The sequence below is a fragment of the Sparus aurata genome, chromosome 3 (assembly GCF_900880675.1).
Source record: "Sparus aurata chromosome 3, fSpaAur1.1, whole genome shotgun sequence".
NCBI lineage: Eukaryota > Metazoa > Chordata > Actinopteri > Spariformes > Sparidae > Sparus > Sparus aurata.
Window position 1 is genome coordinate 1,514,141 of NC_044189.1, and position 12,803 is coordinate 1,526,943.

At 41.8% G+C, this 12,803-nt stretch overlaps 1 protein-coding gene across 2 annotated transcripts in view; it reads left to right on the forward strand.

The window, feature by feature from the left end:
* Window positions 1–4,459, forward strand: part of LOC115578631 (H-2 class I histocompatibility antigen, L-D alpha chain-like) — a 34,430-nt gene extending 29,971 nt beyond the window's left edge. Inside the window, exons 9-10 of one of the 2 annotated variants that reach the window (XM_030411683.1) lie at window positions 3,946–3,999; window positions 4,257–4,459. In XM_030411683.1, coding sequence (XP_030267543.1) covers window positions 3,946–3,999; window positions 4,257–4,324 — 122 coding nt within the window. In that variant the 3' untranslated portion in view covers window positions 4,325–4,459. The remainder of the gene's footprint in view (window positions 1–3,945; window positions 4,000–4,256) is intronic. The other variant, XM_030411684.1, reaches the window with a different exon arrangement.
* The last annotated feature ends 8,344 nt before the right edge of the window (window positions 4,460–12,803 follow it).

A 12,803-nucleotide genomic window follows, 5' to 3' on the forward strand; every position in this document is an offset into this window, starting at 1 on the left:
CACTGCGAGCTAACTATCAGGCTGGTATTTGGAGAAGATGTTTAGAAAAGGACCCACAAGTGCCAAGCCCTGTCGGCAGAGGATGGAAGATGGAGACAGAGGAGGAAGGTCAACAGTTGGTGCTGCACTGGATGGAAGGCCAGCCAGCACCTGAAGCTGTCCTGGATCTAGTCGCCTGCAATTGCACAAAAAAATGTTCACTCCCACAATGTATGTGTCTTGCAAATGGCCTCAGGTGCACAGACATGTGTAAACTGACAGAGTGTGAAAACCAGGTGACCTGTGTAGAAAGTTCAGATGAAGACGAGGACGACATGGAAAATGATGATTAGATCATAAAAAAATTGATATCAACATATCCATTTAATAACATATAATAATAACATATAATAACATATAACATATAATAACAGACTGGTTTGTCTGTTATTAAATATATTCACTTTACAACCTGTTTCTTTACTGACTTTTACAACTAATAGGGCTCCATCCTATTTGTCCATCCTAATTGCTCCATTCTATTTTGAAGACTTGTGCTGGCTGCCCAAGTCTGATTTAAGGCTCTCACAAATAAATAGTATGGGTATATTGTACATTTTCTGAATCATCAGAGTGCCTTGAGTATTGAGGTTGTTGAGTTTTGTGTCCCTGGTGCTCTTTAATGCCACAGAGGTAAAAGAAAGCATACAGTTTGGTCGAAAATTGTGAGAAAATGTGTGTTATTTCTGGTTTGAAGAAGTCATGTGACCTCTGTGTTTGTCAGACAGATTCATTACTGGGCTTAAATGAAAGCTTAAAAGGTCCCCTTTCCAATGATACCAATATTGACAATAGAGCCTATGAGCCTAAACCAGAAATACACCAGATTTCAAAAACAGAATTTATCTTAGTGGGTTAGTAGCATCATGAGCTGAAAACAAGTGATTTCGCTACCACCCCTGCACTGCTATCGTGATTTTTCTAGGACTATGGGTGTATACCTTGCCAAAAAACAATGATAGCATTTGTCCCCCCAGATGATACCAATCAATCCCCCTGGCTCATGGACTACTTGTTGCAGTCTTGCAGTGAGAGTGAGCAGTATGTTACTGAGGTAGATGTTACCAGCAGTGAGGATTCATCTGAAAGCCAGGAGGGATCAGGGGAGGAATTCCTGCCAGGCACAGAGGGGTCCCTCAGCTTGGAGGAGGAAAAGGAGGAGGAGGCAATGGAGGATGACACTTCTCCATGGAGATCCAGAAATGGGAAACTCCTGTCGTCTCCCACACATAAAGAGTCTCTGCCATTCTTTCCCCCTCCTATCTTGACCCCAGAGCCGACGTACTACGCACTTGCCAGGATCAGCGGCCCCGAGACTGCATTTGACCTTTTTTTCACTGTGGACATCCTGCAGCTTATTCTGCACTTCACAACCTGCAGGGGAGGTGGTCAGTAAATGAATGGATAGATTTGAGTGAGGAGGAGCTGCAGGCCTACCTGGGGCTGCTGATATTGGCAGGCATGTTCAGGTCACAGCACGAGTCAACCAACAGCCTGTGGGACAATGAGACGGGACGTGCAATTTTTGCTGCAACAATGTCCCAGAAGAGATTTTTGCAGATCAGTCTGGCTGTGCGGTTCGATGACAGACTGTCCCGGCCAGACCGCTTCACGAGAGACAAACTGGCTCTGATCAAGGACCTGTGATGGAGCACCCCCCTCCCTGAACTGTTTAACCCAGGGAGGGACATATGCACTGATGAACAGCTGGTCCCTTTTAGGGGCCGCTGTTCATTCAGACAGTATATGCCCTCCAAACCTGCAAAGTATGGGTTGAAGATTTGGGCTCTCTGTGACGTGCAGACCACGTATGCCTGGAGGCTCCAAGTGCATACAGGGAAGTCTGCCTCAACACCTAGAGAGCACAACCAAGGGATGTGGTGGTACTTCAACTCACTGATGAGCTTGAGGGCCACACAGTCACCACCGACAATTTTTTTTGCATCTTTTCCTCCCGCTGATGAGTTACAGAAGAGGAGGATGGCCCTGGTGGGGACACTTAGGTCCAATAAACTTGAGCTCCCCCCGCAGCTGCTCAACATCAGACACAGAGAGGTGCTTTACTCTGTGTTTGCATTCACCCGCAACAGGACTGCTGTTTCTTATGTCCCGAGGAAAGGCAAGAATGTTCTTGTCCTGAGCTCAAGACATCGGGAGCCAGAGGTCCAGGAATCTGGAAAACGAAAACCTCAGATCATCCTGGATTACAACAGATGCAAAGGGGCTTTGGACCACCTAGACCAAAAATAATAATGCATCAAAATCAGTGTTGTTATCAATCATTGACCTAGTCAAGGCTCTAATAACCTCATCCTAAATATTCCACTTTGCACTTTATTTTTGGAAATATTAAAATGTTCTGTTTTTCTCATTGAGAAAAATCTGGTGTTTTTATGATAAAAAGGGCATAAAAACATAAAAAATAATAAAATCTTAATATTTATGGTTAGGTCTGAAGTTGTTGAAAAGATCTGACGCAGTGAAAGTGAAAAAAAAAATGTATATATGACATTTTTATTACACTTTTACGAGGGACCATTTTGGGTCCCAAGGTTAAAACTTGTACATTCATTTTAAAGGTGTCTCAAGGTGCCTTGAAAAATGTTGCTTCTTGTGTCAAATATTGATATTTGATTAATTGAGATTAATTAATTACAAAGCATCTAATTAATTAGATTCATTTGTTTAATCAAGTCCCACTACTAATTTAGATTAAAAATCCTATTTAGGTTGCTGGTATCTCTGATATTATTGTTGAGGATTTAAAGGTTGTGTAAGAGTTAAAGTGATTAAGTGTTATTGAGTTTAACATAATTGTTTTTTCCTGAGCAGCAGCTTCTTTTGGTCACATTGTTTGTAATGAGGAGCGAGTGTTCGTGGTGTCGTGTGGTCACATGGAGAAAACCTGCCGTGTCCAGCGTTTATTTTCACAGCCATCTGATTTTTTAGTCCGGCTGCTTCGAGGGCCTCTGGTTAAAAATCCCTCAACTTTTCAGAAAGACGCTGGTGACGTCACCACTGCTTTCATTTTTCAGACAACAATCCACCAATTCAATCGGTTGGGACTCGTCACACTGGTTGACTGGTTCAAACTGTGAACCTTCTAAGAACCAGTTTGGTTCAGCACAGACATGAGAGCCTCTGTAGTCACATCATTCAGTCACTCCTCGGAGCATAGTGAGGAACAACGATGGTGGACTTCATCAACTCTTTACTGGTGTTGATTCTGGTTTAGATTGAACACACGACTGGTCCTCGGACCACTGCTGCTACGATTAGAGGAAATAGTTAAAGTCTTTTGTTTATTCTATTGTTGATACGTCGGAACACGCTACAATCACTCTGGTTTTTAAGAATGGAGGTCATAAGTGTTTTGGGTTGCTTCATGGTCACGATGACCCCCCAGACCCTGATGTAAGCGGTTCTTTATTTTAGATTGTTAACAGTAAGAAAAATAGTGAACAATAATCTATCAAAATAGTTTGAGTGAGTTTAAACTTTGTCTTTCTTAACAGCTGACCCAACTGAAGTTATAATTACGCTCAATGCTAAGTGTTTTATTTCTCCTCTGTAGATTCTGTTAAAAGTAGAAGTCTTAATTCTGAACATTTATATAGTTACTGTTCTAATGATTGATATTGTATAGGTATATGTCACAACTCTGGTTCAGATGGAGCAATCCCAGAAGTCTTAAAGAGCAGTGTTCCCCCTAAACAGTCAAACAAACTAAATGAACAAACTGTCTTTGTCTTCATGACTGAATAAACAAACTGACCTGAGAAAGTTTGTTTTATTACCTCATTAATATTGTAAATATCAAAATTCTGACTTTGAATTTCTTCTTTAAAACACCAGAGTGCCACTTTAAGCTTATGGGTTCCTAATATTGTGTGTTTGTGTGTGTAGACAACATCAACGGTGTCCCGTTAACTATAACAGGAGATAACATCAGTTACAGAGGTAAGTGTTCTATGAGCTACAAGCAGGAGGAGACAGAGAGGAGGAGCTGCAGTCACTGAGAGTTCTAGGAATGTTTTCTTTATTTGACAGTCTTGAATTTCCCTTGGGATAAATAAAGTCTGTCTGTCTGTCTATCTATCTAGCTATCTTTTTTTTAATTTGTTAAAAGAATTATTCTTTGATTTAGATTAAAAACCGTATTTATGTGGCTACTATGCACTGTATGTCAAGAATAACACTTGTGTTCATCTCTCCAGCCAACAATGGAACAAACTGCGGTCCAGAGGTTGTTCTCCTGCCGCAGAACAGCAACGAGTATTGGTGATGTTCCTTTTAGAGTAAGAACTCTTCACAAAAGTCCTACAAAGAGATGGAAACTAATCCAAAAAATGTAAACAAACCTGCGTCAAAAGAAGAATTGTTGAGGCTTCTGATTGTGGCGGTGTAGAAGACACAGGTGGTGTTACCAGCTACCGTGCAATTCTTTATATATTCAATATTCATGATATGTCCATAATGCTGTACAAAAAAAAGAATGCGTTTGCTTCATTCAAAAAGAAACTCCACTCCAAGGAAATATCTGCTGAATCCAACCAACCTGAGCCAGAACTTTGAGACAGGAGATGCACCTACAGCTGCCTGCAGTCCACAGAAAACTACCTGAAGTATCTTCACCTCCACGTGTTGCCTTGATCTCAGGCCTGTCAACTTATTACCTCCTATTTAATAACTTGAACTACATCACCACTTACTGTAACACTGTAAACAACGGTATAATGGGACACTTGAGATCGTCACCTGAGCAGACGGACCACTTCACTTGTGCTCCAGAAGTCTGTTGTACAAACTGCATAGAGCACAGTTCCTGTATTAGATACTGTGTTTACATATGTTTACCTGGTCACATCCAGCTGTTCTACACTTGATGCTTGGTCTGTTTAATGACCCAAGGCCTCGTTTTGGCTGGTTTACATACATAGGTACATTCAAATTTAATATAAATGATTCAGGTACTCTATCCCAAACCATCAGCGATGATCCAAACAAATGCTAACATATCATCTCTTTTCCCCTGACACGTTGTCTCTTGTCCCCTTTGCTCTTTACTTTGGCATTTGATAGGCAATTTTTTACAAGGGCACACCCGACTGTAAAGGACGTCATGTTGGAGCAGGAAAAGTCTGTCATCTCTCTGTATGCCGATGATATCTTACTGTACCTAACTAATGAAGCATCATCACTTCCTGCCCTCTGCAATCTATGAGACGAATACGGCTGTGTCTCTGGCTACAACGTAAACATTAATAAAAGGATCATATTGCCTCTTGATAGTGCTGCCCAACAGCTACCAAGAGATAAGATCTCACTTTGTTGGAAGCCTCATAGGATATGTTACCTTGGTGTGCAGATACCAAACCAATTAGATCGAGTTTTCTCTCTCAACCATGGCCCCCTGATTAAAAAGGTGGAAGTGGATTTGGAAAGGTGGAGGTCCATAGGAGTCTCAAAGAGCTCTCCTCATACTGACTCTCACGAAAGATAAATAAGATGAAGCCTTTTCTTTTTTATAAATGATGGGACTTTGTTACATTTTTACAGGACAGACCTTCTATTAATGACGACCTGAAGCTACATTGTATGGGTTCTTTGTATTTTTTAATTTGAGTTATTTTTGGGGGTTTTTTGTATTTGTTTTCCTTTTCTGTGACGATATCTTTCATCCTAATGCAGCTGTTACAACTGTGTAAATAAATTTTCTTAATACTGTAAACACTATCACTGTTATGTGTGTGGGAGCAGTAAGGGTTTGATGCTGTACTGAATCTTCAAGAAAATGATTGATGCCTTGATACTCGTTCTCAGGCTCATCTGAACTTTTAACTTACTAAGTGAGTGACAGGCAGAGGTCATGTAAGTGCTGTGATTTAATTCATTCAGTATTCTGTGTTTCATGTACTGTAATTTCCAGACTATTGAGGGCACCTGAATATAAGCCGCACCGAATAATTTTAAAAGGAAAAAAAAATGTGTACATACATAGGCCGCACTTGTCTATAAGCCGCAGGTGTCTACATTGTAACATGAGGTATTTACACAGAAAGATTTTTCTAATTTTTAATTTCCGGTAAATACCTGTAACATGGCAGTGACACGGCAGTAAAACGACAGTAACACGGCAGGTTTAAAAAAAAATAACCAGCCTACCAGAAAAGTAATTGATCGCTATCTTTATCTTCCTCCTGCGCACTGAAACCACTGAAGTCGTCGTCTTCAGTGTCGGACTTGAACAGCCCCGGCATGACTTCATCACACACTTTCCTAGTCTCTCTTTTGTTGTCGCTCTCAATGTCACTTTCGTCTCGAGGCGAATTTGTGCTTGTGCTGTCCCCTTCATCACGCAGCAGTCCAGCCTTTCGAAACCCACTGGTGATCGTGGATTTTTTCACACTGCTCCACGCTGTCAGGATCCACTGGCAGACTTGAGCAAAAGTTGCTCTTCATATGCGTCCAGTTTTGGTGAATGATTTCTCGCCGCTCGTCATCCAAGCCTTCCACTCAACCTGGAGTGCCACTTTAAAAGCATGATTCACTCTGATGTCGAGTGGCTGCAAATACTTCGTTGTGCCCCCAGGAATTGAGTTTGTCTCTCTTGATGGCTGCTTTCACAGAATCTGTTATATGGGACCTGATGCTGTCCAAAACGAGCAATGGTCGCTTGCCGTAGCACTCTGTCAGCCAGTCCTTCATTAGGCTTTCTATCATCCACCCTTTCGTGTTGACTTTCACGGCGATTTCTCTCAGGAGTTTTTCTTTTGGCATAGTCATCCGCTTAAAAATCACCATTGGTGGGGGGCGCCGTTTAGCTCAGTGGGTAGAGCGGGCGTCCCATGTGCCGAGGCTCTGCAGCGGACCCAGGTTTGACTCCCGGCCTGGGTCCCTTTGCTGCGTGTCACTCCCCCTCTCTCTTCCTGTTTCCTGTCATATCTTCAGCTGTTCTATCAATAAAAGGCCAAAAAAAAATAAAAAATCACCATTGGTGGAAGCTTTTTTTCCGGATGCTGTGCAGCTCAGAACACAAGTGAAATGCGTTCTCTCATGGCCCGTTGTTTTCAGCGTGACGGACGATTCACATTTCTTGTTAACAGTCCTAGTGAGAGGCGGGTCAAAGGTCAAAGGTACTTCATCCATATTTATGATCTCGTCTGGTCCGATGGAATTCTCGGCTATCTTTGTTTGAGTGAATTTGCCAAAGTTTGTAACTTTTTCCTCGTAGTCGGGAGGGAGTTGCTGACAGAGTCGTCCGTGCCCTGATGGACAGGCCTTTTCGTCTCATAAATCTGAGACACCACGATGGTCCACCTTTAAAATCTTCAATGTTCTTTTTGGTGGCGATTGTTTTGGCTTTCAGTCGGATCTGCACGGTGGAAACACCTCGGCCGTCTGCTCTCTGTGTGTTCACCCAGTCTTCAAGAACGTTTTCAAGTTCGGGCCATCTGCTTTTATTACCTCTGAAAGCTTTTGTCGTCTTTTTGCATTGAGTCAGTTCTTCACGCTGCCGTCTCCAACGTCTCACCATCGATTCATTGATGCCAAGCTTACATGCAGCACCTCTATTTCCTTCTTTGACAGGCAGATCGATTGCCTTTAACTTATAAGCTGCATCATGTGCATTTCTTCGTGTATTTTCCATGATGATTGTGTGCAAGATGCGCAAAATGACAGTTCAAAACACAGTCAAACTAGCGTCTTCCTCAGCGCATTATCTCTTCCACCTCAGGGCTGGGACGACGCGCCGGCGTAATCGACGACATAAATTCGTCACATGAATAATTTGCGTAGGCCCGTCGTCCCAAACAGAAGCGGTAGTACCTGCGATTAATCGCTAGATTAATCATTTGAAAAATAATCGTTTGGGACAGCTCTATTCCACCTGCCTATCTCGCTCCTGCGCTTCCTGCTAGAGCGCCCCCTGGAGGCCGTTAGCCTGTAAAAATCTATAGATTAGCCGCATCATTGTATAGGCCGCAGGGGTCAAAGCGTGGGAAAAAATGTAGCGGCTTATAGTCCGGAAATTATGGTACATTTTTACTTTAATTGAGCTTTTAACTTTTGGGATGTTTGTGATTTAGTTGACATGATTGTATTGATGATTATTTGTCTGGGAAAGTTTAAGAATGTGAATCCATGTGCCAGTTTATGACAGCTAACCAAGTAAAGTTGAGATTTTTGTTCCTGGTTCTTCTTTCTATTTTCTCCCTTTAGTCTTTTTAATGTTCTTCTCTTTTTTGTGTGATTTTGTCTGAATTGCGTGAAATCAAAGAAGCACTTAAATATTCTGGAATCGTTGTTGGATTGAAGTGTTTGAGAAGAGATTCACCAGCTCTTGCCTCTAAAACTACCTGCTACTGTATATACATGCATATACACTCACCGGCCACTTTATTAGGTACACCTGTCCAACTGCTCGTTAACTTAAATTTCTAATCAGCCAATCACATGGCAGCAACTCAATGCATTTAGGCATGTAGACATGGTCAAGACGATCTGCTGCAGTTCAAACCGAGCATCAGAATGGGGAAGAAAGGTGATTTAAGTGACTTTGAACGTGGCATGGTTGTTGGTGCCAGACGGGCTGGTCTGAGTATTTCAGAAACTGCTGATCTACTGGGATTTTCATGCACAACCATCTCTAGGGTTTACAGAGAATGGTCCGAAAAAGAGAAAATATCCAGTGAGCGGCAGTTCTGTGGGCGCAAATTCCTTGTTGATGCCAGAGGTAAGAGGAGAATGGCCAGACTGGTTCGAGCTGATAGAAAGGCAACAGTAACTCAAATAACCACTCGTTACAACCGAGGTATGCAGAAGAGCATCTCTGAACGCACAACACGTCGAACCTTGAGGCGGATGGGCTACAGCAGCAGAAGACCACACCGGGTGCCACTCCTGTCAGCTAAGAACAGGAGACTGAGGCTATAATTCGCACAGGCTCACCAAAATTGCACAATAGAAGATTTGAAAAACGTTGCCTGGTCTGATGAGTCTCGATTTCTGCTGCGACATTCGGATGGTAGGGTCAGAATTTGGCGTCAACAACATGAAAGCATGGATCCATCCTGCCTTGTATCAACGGTTCAGGCTGGTGGTGGTGGTGTAATGGTGTGGGGGATATTTTCTTGGCACACTTTGGGCCCATTAGTACCAATTGAGCATCATGTCAATGCCACAGCCTACCTGAGTATTGTTGCTGACCATGTCCATCCCTTTATGACCACAGTGTACCCATCTTCTGATGGCTACTTCCAGCAGGATAACGCGCCATGTCATAAAGCGCGAATCATCTCAGACTGGTTTCTTGAACATGACAATGAGTTCACTGTACTCAAATGGCCTCCACAGTCACCAGATCTCAATCCAATAGAGCACCTTAGGGATGTGGTGGAACGGGAGATTCGCATCATGGATGTGCAGCCGACAAATCTGCAGCAACTGCGTGATGCTATCATGTCAATATGGACCAAACTCTCTGAGGAATGTTTCCAGTACCTTGTTGAATCTATGCTACGAAGGATTAAAGCAGTTCTGAAGGCAAAAGGGGGTCCAACCCGGTACTAGCAAGGTGTACCTAATAAAGTGGCCGGTGAGTGTATTTCCATGTATGTGTACAATGTAGAGCAGGGGTCGACTTTATATTTTATTTTTTTTATTGAATTGTTGTTAAAATAAATTGACAAAGAAATTAGCTTCCTAATCATCAAACCACTGCGCTCTGTGGGGTCACCAGGCAGAAGGAAATAGTCAAATTAAGGTTTTATTTAGCGCTCACAACTATTGCATGCAGATCAATCTTGTGGCTGATTCCCATATCCATGAAAAAAAATGTATACATCTCTTAATTAAACAAAATTTTTTCGATGATCCCTCAGATGTGTTCATCTTAATGCTAAATTCCATTCTGCTTTATGTTGATTCCTGGTGATATTAATGTCATAAATTTAGGGCCAGTTGAATTATGTAATGTTGAAAAGAAATATAATATAAAACATACACATCAAATCAGATCAGATTAAATATATTATCTCAATCCAACGAGCATTACATATTCTATGTATTCATATGTATTATATAATGTAGCGAGCAGCAGCAAGGATTAGGCAGAGTTGTCGTTGCCAAGCTCCAACTGGAGCTACACCAGTTATTCACTTATTATTCACTTATTACACACACACACATACAGAACATGCTAGCAACTTAGCCAGATAAGTGGGTGACTTACTATTTTCACTCACGGTGTGATAACAACACACTAAACCACGCCTACTTTGGATTTGAACATCCAACGGGGCTTTCCCCAACATGTTACACAGCCCCCACTGGGGGTGGAAATCTCTTGGCAGCTCACGATTCAATTCGATTCGGATTCAGAGGTCAACGATTTGATTCTAAACTGATTATCGATGCATCTCGATTGTAATTTTTTTGTGTGTGTACATTTCCTTTCCAAAATAAATAATAATAATTAAATCTGAGTTTGCTAATCACTTCCTACTTTCTTCTCACTGTGTGACTACTTGATACTTTCAAAGCAAAGTATTTGTAATGATCCATACTTAATTTACTTCCAATATATTTAATTAATAAAACGAAAAGAAATCTGGCAAGTCAACTGAAAGGTTACATAATACAGCTGCAGCATATTCTGAATCACTGACATAAAAAATTATAGAGTTCTAATCAACATATCCTCCTGTTATGTGCAATGAGCAAAATCATTCTTCCAACCAAAAAAACCCAAAACATTTTGCTGTACCCCGTCTGTCAAAATGTCCTGTGAAAATATTCCCTCCAAGCACAATTTGAATTTTATTTACAAGTGAGGATGAGTCAGCTGCAGCTACAGCCCCGCTCTTCGATGCCATCGCTGTAATGATAGCGCCACACGGTTATGGAGGCTTGAACTTCTCAACAGCCTGTTAAGTTCTCATCAGAGATTTCAGCGAAATCTACCCCGAGTGGACTAAACTGGCCAAGACAGCCTGCGTGATCTACATAGGTTCAAAAACCTTCTTTTTAGTAAACTCTGTGTACATAAACAATGTTCTCAATGCTCGTGTTCATGTGTAGAGACCCTGGTGATACTACGAGCAAAGTTTCATGTTGTGTCGAGCCTTCTTACTGTTTTAAACATAGAGATTTTGATGCTATCATAAAAGTGCCCGTAGCACTCCCATTGAAAATGAGTTGGACCCGAAAATGAAAATACGGTCAATCTTAAAAGTGGTGTATGCTTTCTAAAGGAACGAACGTTTTACTCAGGTACATTCACAAAAAGACCCTAGGTGGCATTTTGGCGAGAGTTTCACTTTAATATTTAAGTTTAACATGGCCTCATTCATTGCCAAGGAAGAACTACCCTTTACCAAATATAAAGGCCAACTCGACCTGCAAGGAAAGAATGGCATGAAACTGAACTTAACATATAATAATTTCATAATTATTGTATTATATAATATATATCATAATATATACATATTCTATAGTCAATAATTGATTTACGGTGTGCGCCCCTAAATTTTGTGATTGTGCTCCTAAAATTTGAAGTTAGGGGCCACTGTGCTCCTCGTAAAAAAAGTTAGTCTGGAGCCCTTCTTATTATTTTCTATAACTGGAATATAATTCTTTACATGTCCCATCAGTGCAGTGAAGTAAAATTGTGATAAGTTGCAGTCAGCCTGGCCTGTGTTAACCTGTTGTCTCACTGATGGACACAGGTGAGTTGGATGTTGTTGGTCTCACAGTTCGGACTTGATCATCAACACACTTCAACACATCAACACTTCATGACAACACACCACAAACAGAGGCGCTGCAGTCATGGTGCGTTCATGACACGTGTCACGGTTAACTTTTAGAATGAACATTTGTACCAGTGCTCAATTGTCGATTCACATCAGAGCTGAAAGTGTCCATCGACTTATTTTAGTGTCGTATCTGTCACTACCATAAATATCAAACCTGGATTCATCAGTGAATAGAACTTTTTCCAGTCATCAACTGTTGAATACTTTTATTTGCAACGTGACTTATATAATTTACGAGCAGCCCTGAATGCACCACGCATAGCAGTTAGAAGCAGGACAGAGACTGACATTTCAAATCAAATCAAATCAATTTTATTTATATAGCCCAAAATCACAATCACATTGCCTCAGTGGGCTTTACAATCTGTACAGTGAACAACATCCTCTGTCCTTAGACCCTCGATTCAAGTGAGGAAAAACTTCACATGTTGATGGAAAAAAGGGGTCCTTCCAGGACGGACAGACATGCAATAGATGTCGCGTATACAGAAAAGAGCAACAATTCACAGTTTACAAGTTACATCAACAGAAAGTCTGATACAAGTTCTGTAAAGTTAGTGGATCCAGGAAACGACCGAGCAGGACGAGGCATCACCAAGTGGAGCCCGAGCCAGACGACCTCCTGTCCACCATGATGACCTGGAAGAGGGCAGGACACACAAGATCATCAGTCATAGACAGAGAGAGACATCAAGGTTAACAGAAATATAGATATGAGGAGATAGTGAAGCAGAGGAGAGCAATGATCCAGCAGAGCCCGGGGTGTGACGATCCAGATCAGTCCGTGTTTCAAGGCAGCAGGAGCCCGGAAACAGTAGATGGTCCCAGGGGGCCGTGGTCCATCAGAAGGGAGCCTGAAAGAAAGAGGGGAGGAGGAGAAAGAGAAGGAGGAGAGAGAGGAGGAGGAGGGGGAGGAGGAGAAAGAGAAGGAGGAGAGAGAAGAGG